Source organism: Ailuropoda melanoleuca, chromosome 6 (genome assembly GCF_002007445.2).
Source record: "Ailuropoda melanoleuca isolate Jingjing chromosome 6, ASM200744v2, whole genome shotgun sequence".
NCBI lineage: Eukaryota > Metazoa > Chordata > Mammalia > Carnivora > Ursidae > Ailuropoda > Ailuropoda melanoleuca.
This window is the reverse complement of record NC_048223.1, coordinates 89258535-89277701: the sequence shown is the minus strand read 5'-3', so window position 1 is coordinate 89277701 and position 19167 is coordinate 89258535. Positions and strand designations below refer to the sequence as shown.

The following is a 19167-nucleotide window of genomic DNA, read 5'->3' as shown; positions in this document are numbered from 1 at the left end:
TTATACGCAACTAATGAAGCATCGAACTTTGCATCGGAATCCGGGGATGTACTGTATGGTGATTAACATTATTATTATTAACATAATATAATAATTAATAAAAATTGTAAAATACAGCATATACTAAAAAAAATAAGATAAAATAAAATGTGAAGTTCATATTTTTAACAAGCATTATTGGTGAGGGTCATTGAAGGAGTCATGATGGAGCGTTGAAGAGCACTGGGCTTGTTGGGCTGTGAGATTAAGAAAGGGCATGCTGTCATGGAGGGGACCTTGAATTCTGGATTGGACGGGTCTCACGAATGCTCTTCTGGACTACGAGTGACTTGCTGTGCAGCAGTGCAGCACAGGTCATGAGGGATTTCCTAGCACTCGTGTATTTCTAGGTTCAGATACCTCCCTCCTTTATTCCCTGGCCCCTCGTATGTTTCTCATCTTCCCTTCTCAAGCCCTACTTCCTCCCCACTTTGCCTGTCCATGGGCCAGAGCTGTGTCTTTGCCACTCTCTGGCTCTTAGAGTCCCAGACTTTGGGAGACGAGCTCTAGGAGGTGCTCTCCCCGTCTCTCTGTCTTGTAATGAGATGCAGTATTTACTCTTAACACAGGCGCATTTGGGAACCAGAGTTGTGAGGAGGAGAGAGTAAGGGTTGTGCTAGTGACTGGCCTGGCTGATGGATTTTCGTCCAAAGGTTTGGTTCCAGACCTTCCGAACGTAGTCAGATGTAGGGAGCAGACAAGCAGAATATTAGTGTCTTTGTTTTCATTTAAAGTGTTTTAACCAAAAAAGAAAAAAGAAGAGTCTATAATAAATATTTTTAATGTCTGTTATGTGAGAAAAGGCAGGACTTAAAATATATCTACATTATGATCATGACTACGATATAAAAATATATGCATATTATGCATAGAATGTACAAAAATGCAATGCCTTAAAAGTTGACAACGGTCATCTGGATCTCAGAAATAGGAGCTTCCAGCCCCACTTTTCTGTAATTTAAAATACTCTATAATAAGCGTATATCATTTTTTAAATTAAGAAAATCCATTTTTAAAATCCTTCTGAAGCAGGGACTGGCCAAAGTGCTCATCCTCTCGTGCAGCCTAGCATCTCCTGCCTGTCTCATCTCCGTCCCCCTCCAGCCTCACCTCTTCCTGCAACAAACAGCCCTGCAGGCACCCTCCAAGCCACTTGCTCTCAAATCCCCACAGTTGTTCTCATCCCCCCTGTGTGCAAACAGCATACACTCCACCTGGAATGCTCCGCCACTGAATGCATTCTGCCCCACTCAGTCCCAGAGTCCCTTATCTGCAAATCGGAACAGACTGTGCTCTCACCCCACTCCCCTGATGCCCTGTGCCTGTCTCATTGTGGCATCCAGCACATTGCAGGCCTGGTCACGTCCTGGGCCCAGGCAGCTGTGTGGAGAGGCTGAATCCTGATTATCAACGTGTCTCCAGGACATGGCCAGTGCCTGACCCCTTGGGCGCTGACCCCTTGGGCACTCAGTAAATGGTGATTTGTGAATAGAGCAATCCCCCGAAGTTCTGTGCAGTACCCCTCACTTAGCCTCAGGCCTGACCTCAGGGTCTCTCAGTCAGTACTTTCAAGGAGTATTTGTCAACAGCAAATCACCATCCAAAGGAATCAGGGTAATATATTTTTTAAGCCCATATATATGGTATCCTACAGTTTTAGAATCCATTCCCAGATACTATCTGGTTTGACCCCCACACCAGCCTGTGAGGGACAGGGGATGCTTCCCATTTCACACATGAGAAGACTAGAAATCAAGAGACTTGCCCAAGGCCACGCAGCCCATTGATGGTCTCTTACTAACTATAAACCCAGGCGTCCGGGCTCCAAAGCCTTTGAGGTTTTCCTTCTCACCACCCTCACGATTATTGAAGAAGCTGGCCTGCGGAGTGCGGAGGCAGCTCCAGATGTTCTTTACCATCACACACACCCACTCCTTCAGGGTAATGACCAGCCTCCAGTTTACCTCAAAATTGCAGAGGATGTGTCGAAAGACGCCAACATTGGTGACAGCAGATGACCCGAAGCCTAGTTCGGCAGTGCCAGCAATGGAGAGGATGAGCTGAAAAATTCGGTGGTTCAGGAGAGAGGTCTTTTTCCTCAGGAGAAAAGCCATTATCTGAAAAAGTTAGAACACAACGCAATTTCCTCATGAATGCATCATTAGGACTCCTTCTCCTTCACCTGCCTGTTCCTCCAGCCCCTGTCGTCAGCCCAGCCTGCAAGCCCTCTGCCCTCTGCCACCTCCTTCGTTCCCATGTTCTCAGAGGAAAAAACGCCAGCTTCTGCGGCTGCTTCCCACCAGTGTGCACTTTCCTGTACTCATGTACTTGTGTGACTTGACCTCTCACTGAGGACCCCCTGCTTCTTCCTGAAAAGCTCCCCCCGTGTTTCCAGAACACCACTCTCTCTTGGTTTCCTCCTCCATTTTTTTTCTTTTTTCTCTTCTTTTCTTTTTTTAGTTTCAGAGGAAGAGTTCAGTGATTCATCAGTTGCATATAACACCCAGGGCTCAGTACGTCAAGTGCCCTCCTTAATGCCCACCACCCGGTTACCCCATTCCCCCCTACCTTGCCTCCATCAGCCCTCGGTTTATTTTCTACAGTAAAAAGTCTCTTATGGTTTGCCTCCCTTCTCAATTTTCTTCTTATTTTATTTTTCCTTCCCTAACCCTAGGTTCATCTGTTTCTTAAATTCCACATATGAGTGAAATCATATGAAATTTGTCTTCCTCTTACTGACTTAGTTTGCTTAGCTCCACCCATGTCATTGCAAATGGCAAGATTTCATTCTTTTTGATGCCTGAGTAATATTCCAGACTGCTCTAGTCACTTCTTAGATATATCTGAAATCCGACCACTCCCCACTCCCTGACCAAAACATAATTAGGATGGCTGAAAGTTGCTTGAGAAAAATCACACACGCAGGCTGACTGGTTTCACTTTGCAGTAACAGTGTCAAATGCCAGAATAGTTCTCATTTGGCCTGGCACTTCAACTCTGTTTTTCTAGTAAGCTTGTTTTCTTCATCCTAAAGATGAGGATCTCCATCCACGTGGCCCCAGGAACCCACCCCTCACCTTCTTGAGGACATGGCTCCATGGGACAGCTCTTCTCTCCTAGCTGCATCCATCTCTCTCTCTTCTGTCACTTCTTCCCACCAACAAAAATGCTCTAGTATTTCTCATCTCAAAAAGAACCTTCCCGGGATGCCTTGGTGGCTCAGTCGGTTAAACATCTGCCTTTGGTTCAGGTCATGATCCCAGGGTCCTGGGATCGAGCCCCATATTGGGACTCATCCATATTCCTGCTGCCTAGCCCCAGTACCTAGCTCCTTGGAGATATCCGGACAATATGAACTGATTAAATAGATTCCATCCATGGACTACTCCTTGTCTCTACCATCTCCTTCTTCCTGAAAAACTCAAGCAACACAGTCTCACATGTGATGTTGGCCATCTTTATAGCTCTGTAGCACATTATCTCTCTCAAGGCACTCTGCTCAGGCAAAGAAAACACTCATTGAGAATTCACAATGCACCAGGCCCTACACTTAGCAGTGGGGAGGCCACAGTGAGTGTGTGTGAGCGTTCCAGATCTCCATGAGCCCAGAGTTTCTGGGAAGATGACTACAGAACACCCAAGTCACAGAGAGCATGGTAGCTCTGGAAGAGAACCTCAGACACTTAACTGCACTCAATGTATACTAGAATCATCTTGGTATGTGCCTTATTTTATCCTTCTAGATAAACCTACGAGAGAAGGAAGTGCTTGTATCTTTTTGGAAATACTCATAATAATTGCCAAAGTCCTTAGTCACAGCAGATCTGTATGTGCTGAAGGGGAACACATCCCACTACTGCTGCTTTTAACAACATGATCAAAGAAAGTTTTTAATATCCCAAAAGCCCCAATTCTTGAGTTTTAATATAAACCCAGACACACCCATTCGCTTATTACCAAAATATTTACTGAGTATCTGTTTGGTTTCAGTAATATACTGGCAAAGAATAAGGAAACACCCAGGCCTTTAGACAATTACAGTCTCACAGAGATGAGCAGAGTCATAATTACAGCACTGGGTAAGAGCAGTGAGACCGGGCACATGCGCGGTGCCAAGCGCAGCCAAGAGACAGCCACACACTCAGCTCAGGGCTTAGAGGAGAGATCCTCTTTGCCATTTGAGTTGGACCTGGGGAAGAGAGGGAGATGGTACTCCAAGCCTAGGACGCAGGTACACAAAGTAATATGATGTGGTTAGCAATCCATGACCATGCAAGATTCTGGGAGGAAGGTGCATTGGCTGGGCAGGCAATGGGGCTAAATGGGGCTGGAAGGACAGGTTGGTGGCCAGTTTTTAAAGGCCTTTAGAATCCAGTACAAGGAGTTTGGGATATTGTATCAGTGACTGGGTGCCTTTGAAGGGTTTGCACTGGAAAGAGGCATCATCAGGTCTGTAAGGTAGAACTGTGACTGGTATCAGTGAGATTCTGTGGCAGCAGTCTAGGCAAGAGAGGGTGTGCCTGAGAAGCTTTCTTCTTCTCAGACCCTGACTTGGGGGCCAAAGAGACAGAGAGGCTTTCTCTTAGCTCCTGCTGTACCCAGGAGGAACCACCATGGCCTTTGTACCCCAGTGACATTGTCTAGACTTTGACACTTGTCCTGCCCTTCATGATTTCCTTCCAGCCGTGCAGGAAGGTACTCGAAGGCAGTGAATATGTCTCATGTGACCTCGCAAATAGTAGACAGCACTAATAATCACAGTTACTCTGAGCAGGTTCTCTTCTGAACACTCGGCGTGTATCAACTCACTTAATCATCATAGCCCTACACAATAAGTGTTGTATATTATTCCCATTTTACACATAGGGGAACTGAGGCACAAAGAGATTAAGAACTAGAGATGGCTGGCACTTACAGAGCCCTTATTCTGCACAGCCATAATGCTCAGCCCTCCACTTGAATTAAATGATCTAGTGCTCACTACAACCCCATGACACAGGACATGATAGACCATATCATACTATTAAGGAAACTGAGGCAGAGAGGGTAAGTAACTCAACAAGTTACATAGCAAGTTTGAGGAAGAGGCAAGATTCAAACTCAGCACCCTTGTTCCTCCACCCGGGCTCCTAGCCCTCGTATTAGGTGTGAAGTAGGCGGATCACAAATGATTTCTGAATTCAGTGAAAGGTACAGGTATATAGATGAACACCCCCATTCCGATCAGAGTCCCTCTCCACCTGGCCATCACTTGGCCCTCTGCTGTGGAGACACTGGTTTCAAGACCTTTCCTTCTTGGTTTCCCTTCCCCAGAAGTTACCCTGGAGGGAAAGTCCCCTAGGGCCAGGGAAGCTCTTCCCTCCTCCTTGGGAATGACAGCCTTTTGGGGAGTTACAGGCTCAGACAGGAGGCTGGGATTACCTGGTACCCACAGATGTGTTGCATCAAGCGATCACACATGACATTGCTGGTCAGGACAGAGTGCAGGACTTTCACGGCCGCATACATGGTGTGGTCATCTGTCGCTAAGGAAATGAGGCCCAGGAGGATGGTGGGCCCACCAATGAAGTCCAGGCTGCTGGCTGCTGGGATGGAGTTGAACACCCTTACGCCTGTGTGGGACAAAGGGGCATTCTATCAATACATCACAGCTTCAGGGCAGTGGCAAGTCCCCTGGAAGCCTGCAAGGGCAAAAGAGCTGCCAGTGCCGGTGCCACCATGCACTCAGAGTAGAGGGGCCTGTATGCCTGGGACAGGCTGGGACTGGGAGGAAGGGAGGGAGGTTTGAAAGTCTTAGCTCACTGAGAGATCCTGCACTGAGCTCTTCCTGGGTCACCAAAAGGCTGAAACAGCCCAGACGACTTCAGATCAGCGCCTCTGTCTCCGTCCAGAGTGCTGCGCGAGCCACAAGCTCTCTGAGCCTCAGGCCACTGATTGCTTGGACAACACGAGACCCTTGTCTGCTCTCTAGATCCTGCGAGACTGGACCTTGCCCCAAGCCCCTGCTCACTGCTCTTGCCCAACTGCACAACAAGCAGCAGTCACTGGCTGTCAAACAACCACAACCACCGCCTCTGTCGAAGGGCCCCACTGTGCCCAGTAGACAGGTTGCATTGTGTATAGATGCCGGCCTGGTTAGTAGCTGAGTTCACTAGCAGCTGCCAGATGCGGCAAGGTGAACTGACCTCTGTGCGATGTGGAAGGCCAACTCCCCGACAGGGCTAACTCTCCAACTCTCACCCTCACTGGATAACGGCTCAGAAGTCCCGGCTACACAAGCAATGACAGCCACATACCCATTTTCCCAAATAGTAGTTAAAGGTCAAGGCCCTACCTACCTAAATGGCCCACAGCCACAGCTCCAATGGTTCGAAGAGAACCCGAGAGGTGGCCAGCACAATTTCTTAGCAAGAACACAGGCATGGCATTGTCACGGGATGAAATGTTCATCTAGAGAAATGAACAACAATTAGTCCGAAGAAACTTTCCTGGAATGAAAGAGCTTTTATTCATAAGATCCTGGCGGTCAGGCACCCCAAGGCCTGGTCCAGTGTTGGCACCCAGTAAGAGAAAGTCAGTGACTAAATAATAAATGAACCAAAGTCAGGGAGACAGAAGCCAAAATTCAGGTTCCCATGCCCCCCCTCCCAGGCTGTGGCTTAGTCATGTGGGAGCAGCTCTGGTGGGGCAGTCGAGCCCCAGATGTCCCACATGTCGCAATGAAGAGCTAAAGAGGGCAAGGTGGACCCAAGGACATGTGGAGGTGGAACGGGGCCACGAGAACCAGGCTGCCTCCTCGCCAGTCCAGGCTGTCCAGCCTCTGCAGGCCCCGGCCTCACTCGTCTCAGAGGACTAGTCAGATGGGAGTCCGGGTTGCTCTGTGGATCAGGCATAGCTGTGGTGCTCAACGAGACCTTGTCCCTTGTTTACTGAGCCTCTTCAGTAAAGGGAGAAGTCCCTCTGTCTGTGAGGGTGGAGAAAATGTAAACAAATCGGCCCAAATTCATCAGCATTAAGCGAAAGAGCACTCTGCAGGAATTAGGAAATACTTCATCTAACGGCACCTACATCTACAAACACATCTGCTTGCTATTTTGCAGGTTTGCTGTTTAAAATAAACATGGCAATTCATAGAATATTTTGCAGGGCTGGGGGGGGGTTCAGTAGCATCCAGAAAAGAGAAGCTCGATAATGTTTCAGCGTCACAAAGGTTTTTCGAATTCCATTTGTTCCTGTTCTCCAATGAAGAATAAAGAGCACCTACTTTCTCCTCTGAGCAATTATAAATAAAAGGTTTGGTCTCAGGGGATGCTAATGGGTGGAGAAGCATATGCTATTTTAACAAATGAAATGGGCAGCACGCCTGTGTGTATCTGTCTACACATGCACAAACATGAATTAGTGTTCACTTAAGCACTGAAAGCCGAAGCAAGCTATGAGATCATGGATTCCAAAAGGGGGCACAAGTGAGGCAGAAGTCATACCTCTTTGGCAATCAGGCGGCTGTCCACCTCACTGTAAGTGTTTCTGATGTCTGTCACACTGGTGGTGGAGGAGCTGGCCAAGTGAAGGCCAAAGGAAATCCTTTCCTCCGCAACCAGGGGCGTTGCTTCTGTATCAGGGTCCACTCCTAAAACAACACATCTTTGATCATCTCTCCTCTCTTCACAGAAAAGAAAGTACAAGTTCAGTAAAATAACTAGCTACGGCTCTATGGCGAAGCTCTCATTGAGAGACTGTCTTATGTTGTTATATCGTACGTGTGTATGTTGTATGTTTATGTCACATGTTTGCCCCATCTGTGCTTCTCTCACACTTATGGGAAACTGGGGATAAATCTCACAGGATTAACTCTACTATAAAATAAGGCGTTGAGGTATAAACTCGCTAAAGCTTGAAACATCTACAAAGGAGATGAAGTAACTTCACCCTCCAAAANTGGCGAAGCTCTCATTGAGAGACTGTCTTATGTTGTTATATCGTACGTGTGTATGTTGTATGTTTATGTCACGTGTTTGCCCCATCTGTGCTTCTCTCACACTTATGGGAAACTGTGGATAAATCTCACAGGATTAACTCTGCTATAAAATAAGGCGTTGAGGTATAAACTCGCTAAAGCTTGAAACATCTACAAAGGAGATGAAGTAACCTCACCCTCCAAAACCAAAATGCTTAGTAATAAGAAAGCTGACTTATCAAAAANTAAAAAAAAAAAAAAAAAAAAAAGGGAGAGAGAGAGAGACTGGGCTAAAAGCCTGAAGATTTTCAATGAGCTACATGCCATGGTGAACATTCCACTTGGAATGAGCACCCTGGCCCCTGGGTCAAGGAGAGCCACACATGCTACCAGAACTGCATGGCCTGAGGAGCCAGTGGGCAAAATTTTGGCTCTAGACTTGACCTCATCGCATGGCTCTGGCCAGGGCCATTTGCCAGAGGAAATGGCAGCTTGAAGAAGACATGGGGTCTGGAGACAGAAACACTCTCCGGTGCTCAATTGCCCTTCACTATGCACAAGGCTTCTGTACATAAATTCATTCATCATTCTTTCCAGATGGGAGTTGACCCCCTTGACTTGACGGAGCACAGAGAGCAGTACTCCCTACTTGAACAGCCAGCAATCAATAATGGAAATGTGGATGTGTTTGTCTGCCTGTTTAATAATTGAAGACAACAGTATACTTTAGTTAAAAAGCTTCTTCATTAAAAGGAATGTAACTTATTTATTGCAATCTCTTCTCTCTTTCTTTGCTGATGGTATTACCTACCCATTCTCCTCCATTATGTGCTTTGGAGTTGAAATCTAAAGGATATTGTCATGTACTTTTCTGTGACATATTCTGTTGGGTTGTAAATTTATAATGATCCAATTACAGAGGTCTTCCCTAATGACTGACCTATACTGAGTTTATTCTTTATAAATATGCTATAAATAACTGGATGTCCATTTAAAAAATAATATCAGCAAGATCATTATAAATCAAAACACTCCATACCTTGGGCATGCACAGCTTGGAAGTTACCACAGTATCTTGGGCCAAGTTTGTTAATAACTTCCAGAGTGTCCATTGAGATGGCTTCTTCAAAGAGGTATGTAGGGCCAAGACGCCATATTAATGACGACTTTTGTTTCCAAACTCGAGGGGTAGCGATATATCCATAAACATCCACAAATGAAGATGGATCCATTGAAAGGAAAGGCCCTGGTAAGGCCTGAATATACAACATCTGTTAAAATCAAAAGGGTGGGGGGAGAGGGAAAGGGAGAGATTTAACCTCAGAATTAAATAAACACCGGAGGATATAAAATGATATACCTTATTCTCTCAAAGTGAAAGCTTCAGAGGGGAGGGGGGTGGGGGAATGGGATAGACTGGTGATGGGTAGTAAGGAGGGCATGTATTGCGTGGTGCACTGGGTGTTATACGCAACTAATGAATCCTCAAACTTTACATCAAAAACCAGGGATGTACTGAACGGTGACTAACATAATATAATAAAAAAATTTTTTTTTAAAGCTTATTTTACTACAAATATTAAAAAGCTCACTGTTAAAGCTTAGAAACAATGCAGGAAAACAGTTTACAAAATGCTGGTGAGAGTAAAAAACCGACACTGTGCCTTTGGAAACAAATTTGACGAGGAGTATTAAGAGCCACTAAAATGTTTATCTTTTTGTTCCAGTCATTCCACCGAGAACCTAAATGTCCAGTATTTGTACATCCATTAAGTTTTATGTACTAAAATAATTACAGGCATATCCAAATGGAAAGGAAGAAATAAAATTATCTCTATTTGCAGATGACATGTCCATGTGGAAAATTCCAAAGAATCTACCAAAAAAAAAAAGAAAAATGCCTAGAACTAATAAGTGAGTTCAGCAAGGTCACAGGATACATGATCAACATACAAAAATCAATCACATTCTACAGGCTAACAATGAACATGCAGAAACTAAAATTAAAAACACTATCATTTACAATTGTTCCAAAGAAAGTGAAATATTTAAATAAAAAATATATGAAATCTATGTACTAAAAATTCAAAACTAGGATGAAAGAAATCAAAGAAGACCTATATGAATGGAGAGGCATACCATGTTTCTGGATAGGAACACTCAACACAGTAAAAATATTATTTCTCCCTAAAATGATCCAAAGGTTAACACAGTTCCTATCAAAATGTCAGAAGGCTTTTGCAGACACAAACAATCAAATTCTAAAATTCATATTTGAAGGTACAAGAATAACTTAAACAAATAGCTTAATTCCTCTTTTTCAAAAAAGAAGAGTGATTTTGATTATCTTGTTTGAAAGAGAAGGATTAAGTGGGAGGCACCATTCTAACCAATACTATTACATAGCTTATCCGTAGCTACAATAATTACAATAGTGTAGTATTGGCTGGGGTAGAGTCACATAGAGAAGTAGAACAGAATATAGAATCTGGAAATAAATCCAGATTTTTGATGAAGGTTCAAAAGCAATTCAATGGAGGAAGGTTAGCCTCTTCAATCAGTGTTGCTGGAACAACTGGACATCCATGGGCAACGAAATGACTTCAACCTAAACTTTATCCTCCTACAAAAGTTAACTCATAAGAGATTTAAATGTGAATCTAGAAAACTTGTAGAAAAAAAAAACACAGAAGAAAATCTTCAGGATCTAGGGCTAGGCAAAGAGTTCTTAGACTTGACACCAAAAGCTTGAGTCATAAGAGGAAAATCTGATGAATTATACTTCAACAAAATAAAAACTTTTGTTCTGCAAACTCCTATGGGAAAGAAGATGGAACACAAGCTACTGACTCAGAGAAATTCTTTGGCAAATCACACATCAAAGGATTAGTATCTAGCATATATAGAAAACCCTTAAAACTCAAAAGGAAAAACAAACAATCCAATTAGAAAATGGCCACAAGACCTGAACAGACATCACTTAAGAGGATACACAGATGGGTATAACACCCAGTGCACCATGCAATACGTGCCCTCCTTTACTTATTTCCATGTTTCACCTTCTGCTCTGGTCGTGTGGCTTTCATTCCAGTTTCTGAAGGATTTTCACTTTATTGTGTTTTGGGTTTTTCTCATGTTTGAGCTCAGCCAAGTGTTCTGGACAGCAAGGGAGAGTTTCATTAGATACTGACCCTGCTGCCGAATGAGAATGAGAAACAGAAGTGAGACCACTCCAGGTAGTGCAGCATTCCAGTGGGGCAAGCAGAGCTCAGGGCAACTAGCTCACCTTGGCTGAGCCAGTGATCTGTCCATCCAGATAGGTGGAGACGGTGCAATTCCTTTTCATTTCCTTGGTGACCACCACAGCCAGGTGGTGCCACTGACCGCAGGCCAGCAGCTGGCCACACCTGACCCGAAGCTGGCGTCCGGCGGAAGGCTCAGGATCCTCCTCGGGTTCCATGATGTCTGCAAGAGAACACAGATGCCACACCTCACATATGGCGTCATGCTGCAGCAACCCAGGAGAGCAGGGCCTCATGCCGAGGAGTGGTGGCCTAGACCCCCTCGCAAAATAACCACAACAGCAACCATCGTTGCTTGAGGTCCTGCTTTGTACCAGACACTGGTTTAAGAATGGTTACAAATGTCACTTCATTTCATTTTCACACCCCTGTGAGGTAGGCGCTATCACAATCCCCATTTACCCTTCTGAGGCACAAACAGGTGCCCAGGATTGTGCAGCAGGACTCAAACCCAGGAGTCAGGCTTCGGGGTCTACCCTACACGAGACTGCCTCTGCGGCAATGCACGTTTGCCCTAGAGTCCTCAGAAGGTTGGGGGAGATAGGGAGTTGTGTGTTTTTTTTTTAAGATTTTATTTATTTATTTGACACAGAGAGAGACAGCGTGTGAGAGAGGGAACACAAGCAGGGGGAGTGGGAGAGGAAGAAGCAGGATCCCAGCGGAGGAGCCTGATATGGGGCTCGATCCCAGGACTCTGGGATCACGCCCTGAGCCGAAGGCAGATGCTTAATGATGAGCCACCCAGGCGCCNTGAGCCACCCAGGCGCCCCAGGGAGTTGTGCTTTGTGACAATGATGCCAAGCCACCCCTGGCGCCTTCTGGGTGGCCCTCTATGAAACAGGGACACTCTCAGTGCACAAAAGAAGAACAGGCCATTTCTGGCCGTCACAGGGGGATGAGCTTAGAGAGCCAAGCAGAGCTCTAAATGGCAGAGGCTGGACCAGCCACCAGCCACTGAAGGAGGGTTGGTCTCCCAGGCTTTCATGCCAAGAGCTGCTGACTTAGCTCCATTTCCTCCAAGTGTGGGCAAAGACAGCTCCAGCTCCCAACAGCTTACCCAGGGGTTGAAATGCTTTCTCTTCCGTAGACACAACCAAGGAGAGGTCGTCTGGACACAGGCTGACAGAGAAGCAGACGAAGGGCTGCTCAGTCCTGGCCAGGTGACGCACCAGGGTTAGGAAGCGCAGAGGGTGGCCCTCAATGACTGTGCTGTGCCTGCCGATCAGGAACCAGCAGGAGAAGGTCAGGCCCCCAGACGGAGGGAATGCCCTGGCTGCACCTGGAGTCAGAACACAAGCATCCCCTTAGACTTTCAAGTCCTGCCTTGGAATCTTGTCTCGAGTCATCGTGGCTCTCATTCGGCCCAGGTGTGACCCTACTATGTACCAGTCTGGTCTGTGCCTGGTCTGACTCATGCCCACTTTATGTCAACCCTACACCACTGAAGCTCATGCCCATATTCATACTTGCGGGAGTAAGTGATATTCCCACCAGAACTTGAGTCTCGATCCCCACAGCTTCCCTCCAATTCTATCCCACCTATTAATCCGCGCCACCTTGCCAAGGGCGTGGAGGGGGGACACAGCCCTGCAGACGGTCATCATTGGCTGATCTAAAGCTGGGCAGTACGCTATGTGAGGCAGAGACACCAGCCTCGTTCAGCTGAACCTTGTATGGGGAAGTTTCCACTCTAGGGAAACCCATGTCCTCCTGCCCGCAACAGGGTGGGCAGTACAGAGCAGGCCCACCGTTCTTCATGAATTAGCAGAATCAGACTTGGTGCCCCATGCAGATGGACTGTGAATGCAATGGCCCCTCAGCACTCACCATCCCAGAGAAACCCTGGTTCTCCTAACCAAAGGTGCTTAGTTCACACAGCACTGGGCGCTTGCCCTGTCCTGCCCAGCCAGTTTTTAGCTGAGCACAGCACTGCGCAAAGCCTGCCAGGGCCCAGGTAGATCAGATGGCCATCTGCATAGACTGCACATTCCTTTCTAGAAAGAGACTTAAGGTGGGATGAAGTGTTCATTTCAACGTGTGTCAATCACTAACAAAATGAATCCAACCCAGACTCCACCATCAAATCACCAACTGAGCGAATCAGTGTTCACTGCGTCCCCACTGTGTGCGGGGGCCCTTAGGACCCTCCTGCCCTAACACAGGCATGGCAAACTGCAAGGATGACTCATTGGCAGATACACAGAAATAAGGGAGACTCCCACTCTCTTGAAATGCCAAGTGGAAGTCTGACATCAAGTTCAGCTCAGCAAGCTGAACCCCCCCCCCGAGAATCACCTACCTGTCCCAATCCCTCCAGAGACCAGATACTCTGTGCTGCTTCCCATAACTGTAGACAGGGTCGGAATAAACAAACAGCTGGAAACAGAAAAGTGTCTCAGATTAGTGAACAGCAAGCCAGCTTCTGGCCATGACATCTCCCCTCTGTCCCTCTGCAGGGCCTCACTCCTTCTTACACCATAAGGACAGAAAGCGGCTGATGCTGTTATGAGGGCCCCAAGAGATGGCATTCACACTGCACCCTGAAGGGGAGGGCATTCCAGAAAGCAGGCCCACAGGGGAAGGAGAGGGTCACAGCACTACGTGTCTGAGGATGCTGGCCCAGAGAAGCCACTGAGTAGACAGGTTGTCCCTGACCCAGACATCTTCCACTCCTGAGTGGTGAGAGCTGATGAGAACGACGGTTTTGTGATCAGTATTATAATTCACCAGAGGCACTGGGAAATTAATAAAGGGCATTCCAAATATAAGAAAGCCTATCATACCCATAACCTTCCACGGTCATGTCGAATTCCACAAACGATGGAGCCAGGACCGCCCTCTGAGGCTGCAGGTGGCGCGGGGAGGTCATGGAGATGAGGCTTAGCGAGGTCTGAAGGGCGGTGGTTGAGCTGGGGGACGTCCCCGAGGGCCTGAGGGCCTGTGTGACTGCCGGGCCGGGGCTGGCATCCAGGGCAGCTCCTGCGGGACCTTCAGCAGTCCCGGCTGTGCCAGCCTGGGACCCTAGGGCAAAAGCCAGAGGAGAGATGAAGAGCCGTGTCCCTGTTCAAGCATATCCACTGCTCTTCTGACAACAGTCCCAGTGCTTCTGCCACAGCCCAGAAGGAGGGCTAACCCAACCACTGTGAGGTGGCCCTCCGCTGACTCAGTAACAGTGAACTGCAGCAACAATATGCTCCTTCTGGAAACTTCTCCCTTCAGCCCACCATTTCCCACAAACACCCCCCGCTTCCCAGCTTACCCCACTGGTCGTCACTCAGGATGCTTTGTCCTGGCTCCCTGACCTCCCCACTCACAGTAGCCTGTCTCTTTGAAAGCTCTGCTCCCCGTCTCCGGCTACCAGCACAAGCTGACTCTCCATCCATGCTTTTCCGCAAAGACCTCCTTGCCTTTATGCCTTTATGTGACCTCACATTCGGTATGCTCACTGCTTTCTTTTCTTTAAGTTGCTCCCTGGAGCCAGCAGCCTCCCAGGGACCACGCCTGATATTAGGGGTCCACCCAATGCTTTGGCCTCTTGATCTCCTAGCTGACCCCTGAGCTGAGAGCTGTGCAAAAAGCCATCACTGGCACCGCTGTCCAGGCGCAGCACTGGGTGCTCGAACACGTGGTGTGTCGTGAAGGAAACCCTATCGCTGTTTCTGTGATCTGCACCCAAAGGGCTCAGGTACACGCTCACCATCACCTATCTTATATGAGGGTGGGGGCATCCTTTTCCTTCCCGATCTGCTCTTTCTCTGGGACAACCAATCCTGCTTTTCCTCGTTTGCTCCGCTACGCAGCAGGCAATACCATTTTTTAAGGCTGGCTGCTTCCCACCTGTTGTTAAGGCTCCCCTGTAAGGAATGCATAGTCTCTTCGATTCCCGTTAACCTGTCCCTGTTCTTTCCTCTGTCCTCACCTGAGCCTCCAGAGTCCCCTCTGTGCACAGAAGATGAATGGAGGATTTTCATTGCAGCCGATGATGGAGGTGGGGGAATTCCAAGACCGAGAAACTGTCTAGGAATCATAACATACAAGAGAAAGAAATGAAGACCTTTTATGGGCCGAAATGTTCTCCAGCTTCATCTGAACACTTCCTAAATCTCAGTGCTCCCTGGTCCCCTCCTCCACGCTTTTCTCTCTGCCTGGAAACCTTCCCTCAAACCATGCAGAAGCAGGGTGTCCCTGGCCTGGCACCCAGACTACAGAGCTAGTGCATTTAGGTGTCTTTGACTTGACCAGTGACCAGCCAGGAGCCTCAAACTGGACCTTGAAAGAAAAAGGAGTTTGCTCTACTTTGGTCTGTGTCTGCTGTGCCTGCTCTGCTTTGTGCCTCTCCACCCTGCTCGGCTTTCCAGGAAACAGGTGCCTTCCTGGTGGGGCTGCCAGCGGGAAGGCTCCCCAAGGATACAAGGGAGCACTGCCTGTGTCCCTCTCCTTGTCAGAAGTCCCGGCCCCTGCTCCTCACAGCAGCCCAGCTCCCTGCAGTCTGGCCCCTCGGGGTGTCAAGCCCTCACAGCCCCCATCCCTCTCAGTGGGGCATCCTCACACGCCCTCTTCCCTCCTCTCTGGGTCCCATGAATGCCAGCACAGACCTCAGGCCTAAGCCACCCACTACCTTGAAGCCCTGCCCCTTTCCACATGCTCTCCCAACTGTGTCCCTCCCCGTTCACACAGCTCTGGCATTATCCACTGAGTATCCCCCACAATGCTATTCTGTGTTGTCTGCAGGACCCTCTCCCCCAGGACTCTCAGCTCCATGGGAGGGGCCATGTCTGTTTTGTGGGCCTGCCCCCTGCTTGCATGGACCCAAGGCTCCTCCCTGGACTCACAGCATCTGGTGCTGGGAAGGGCCACGCCCTGCAGAAGAGAGGCAGGAGGGAGCAGGGGGAGACCTGACCCTGTGCACTCCTCCTGTCCGCTGTACCTGAGCATAGATGCCAATGGTTCAGCTGCGTTTAATGCGCGGCACACGGTACCTTAACACGTCTGGTTCGATGGCTTGGGAGGCAAGCTTTTCAAAAATCCTGATGAGGCCGGAGTGCAAGGGGCTGGGGCTGGCGGTCAGGGCTGTATGGCAGGAGGCCATGAGGGTCCTGAGCATCCCTGCCTCACACATGACCTGACGGTTCTTCTCCGATTTCACCAGGGACTGGATGTGACTGGCCATGGAGCACTGGATCTCCTGGGAAAGCTAAGAGGTAGCAAAAGCAAGCGGTGAGCCCTTGAGGTCAGACTACTTTGTGGGCAACTTGGATTGACCCCCAACCAGGCCTCAAAAAGGCTGGGGGGTCAGGCAACTGCACCCACATGGCCTGTTCTCACTGCACCCCATCTGTCTCGGGAGTTCTCAGACGTGCCCTTGTCCCGTGCAGGAGGAGGGGGGCCACTGGGGTCAGCTGCTGAAGAGGGACAGGCTTGAAACAGAGACCGTGAAGCGGCCAGTGAGAAGCTGTATCTGCCCGAGGGTCATGGTGTCTGACCCAGGCGATGTTTAAGCAGTTTCTGAATTAACTGCTGACATTTAAACATCTGGAGATTTTACCTAAAAGTCCGGACACGTGGCCTCTCTCGAAAGGTAGGAAGGCGGGGTCGGACAGGTTGCAGTCCTGTGTCTGTAAGAGGCAGCTGGGGCTGGCCAGTGGCTGTGCCTTTCATGGGCCCCTAGCAGTCCTGTGTTTGAAACCATACCCCTGGCACAGAGGGTGCAGGGTGCCCGGGAGGCAGGCCCACAGGCAGCGCCCTTGCTGACTGGCTGTGGCCCGACCAGACCATGCTCAGCGCCCTGGCCAGCAGCAGCCGTAGCTCCAGTGCCAAAAGCCTTCAGTGCCTCTGGCTGTTGTCCCCCCCACACCTTGCAACTGTCCTTCGTCCACCTCTTGGACATAGACAGCCATGGTGTCATCGCACCCTTACTAGTTTTCCAGTCATTTTGGTATCTTTCTGTCCTTGAATTCCACAGAAGAGAGTGCAGAGAGTCAGCTCAGTAAATATTTGAGCCAAATACATTGCTTTTGCAATCTTCCTTTCTTCATAAAAATGGAAACCCCTGTAATTTCCAGGCCTCTGCACATATACACAAGGGTAGGGGTGTTGGGGGTAAGGGGTGGAAATTCCTCTACAAAAACTCTTAGGACTGCCCACATTCTCTTTTACTGTTGTATATGGTATGGTTTAAAGTGAGATACCAGTTAGAACTTAATGGAATTTTCCTGCAGTGGATCCTATGGGAGCCTCCCCCAGACCTCCTGTGTACCCATCACCATTTCCCCTTCTCTGGAAGACTGCTCTGCCCTAAGTGGGAGCTTCCTGCCCAGGGGCTATTTGTCCCACCATATATGTTCATGCATGCACACAGACACACAAATGTGTATGCACATGTGCAGCCACGTACACATTCATACACTTGTGTGCGTACATGCACGTGTGCACACATAAGCATGCACACATGTATACATGCCCACATAGCTATACATATACCTGTGTATGTGCAAACACACACACATCCATGTACCATGTGCACACACACACATGCACACACACCAGACTGTAGCCCACGAGGTCAAGTCTTTCAGGCTTTGTGGTGCAATTCATGCCGAGAGCCCTGAGCTGTGGGCTCAGGCTGAGGTTGGACTTCAGCTGATGGCACATCCTCACTGAGCTTCCCCTGCACCATCTGCTTCCGTCACTCCCCATCCCTGGTCCCTCCCTTGAAGGATCTGACGTACCTATACCTCTGTCTTGGGCTCCACTTCCCCAGAACCCGACCTGAGGCTCTAGCATGCTTTTCATACTGCACAGCTTTGCCCTCGTGTTTGGTTTCAAGAAAAGAGACCCCTGACAATGAAGATCATGTCTAGTTGAGTCCGCCAGTGTAATGCCAGGAGAAACCACAGAGGCCCTAATTTGAATAAAGTTCTTTCTAATGACGACTGGCTTCTCGTCCCATAGAGTCTCAGACCATCTGATATGCACACCTGCCCATGAAAGCTTTCTTGGGGTCTTTCCCTGCTTCTCCTTCTTCCCTCTCTCCCTCGAACAAGTTATTAACTGCCTCTTCAGTGTCAGGCTCTGGGTAAAGTTCTAGGCCTTTCAAGATCAACATGACACTGTCCTTGCTCTCAAGGGAATCATGGGCTACAGGCAAGACAGGTGAAGGGACAGTCTCAGCACAATGACAAATGAGCTCTCACAGAGGATTTACAGTGTCTGGAAGGGAGGGGTTCCCTGCAGCCCCTCACATATTTCATGGAGCTCTTGGATTTAGAAGGGAATCCAGGCCTGGCATCTCGTGTGGGAGCCAAATTTTACCTTGGGATGAGAATAATTCCTGGGTATTCAGGATGTGCCAGGCCCCAGTCTAAACACTTTGACATATGCAGATTATACAGTCCCTTGGAGGAACCCTAGGAGGGAGGTAGTATTACTCTGCCCATTTTACAGATGAGGAAACTGAGCCCAGAGAAGTGCATTGTCCAGGTCACGTGGTAAGGTCAGAGCCCGGCTTCGACCCCAGACTCCATGCTCAGGGTCACCTCACTTCCCATCTCTACCTCACACGTGCAGTGATTTGGGGTCACTCTGTCACGGTATTCAAGAGTATGTTTGTATCACTAAGAGACAGAAATCAGTAAGATGGCATTCATCCACAGGCTACAAACGCCACTTAGTAGCATATATCTTTCAAGGATTAAAACGTATTGGGACACATATTTACACTGCTTATCATCAGTTTTTAGGGTTTTTTTTTATTATGTTATGTTAGTCGCCACACAGTACATCCTTAGTTTTTCATGTAGTGTTCCATGATTCATTGTTTGTGTATAACACCCAGTGCTCCATGCAGTACGTGCCCTCCTTAATGCCCAT

General features: G+C 48.2%; 1 protein-coding gene across 1 annotated transcript in view; it reads right to left on the bottom strand.

Moving 5' to 3' along the window:
* The window catches only part of WDFY4 (WDFY family member 4), a 290100-nt gene that overhangs the window by 170766 nt on the left and 100167 nt on the right, over positions 1–19167 (bottom strand). Inside the window, exons 15-25 of the mRNA XM_034663601.1 lie at positions 16278–16492; positions 15218–15315; positions 14082–14319; positions 13598–13674; positions 12356–12577; positions 11283–11461; positions 9036–9267; positions 7524–7669; positions 6378–6489; positions 5461–5651; positions 2004–2156 (exon numbers count right to left, since the gene is read on the bottom strand). Coding sequence (XP_034519492.1) covers positions 2004–2156; positions 5461–5651; positions 6378–6489; positions 7524–7669; positions 9036–9267; positions 11283–11461; positions 12356–12577; positions 13598–13674; positions 14082–14319; positions 15218–15315; positions 16278–16492 — 1863 coding nt within the window. The remainder of the gene's footprint in view (positions 1–2003; positions 2157–5460; positions 5652–6377; positions 6490–7523; positions 7670–9035; positions 9268–11282; positions 11462–12355; positions 12578–13597; positions 13675–14081; positions 14320–15217; positions 15316–16277; positions 16493–19167) is intronic.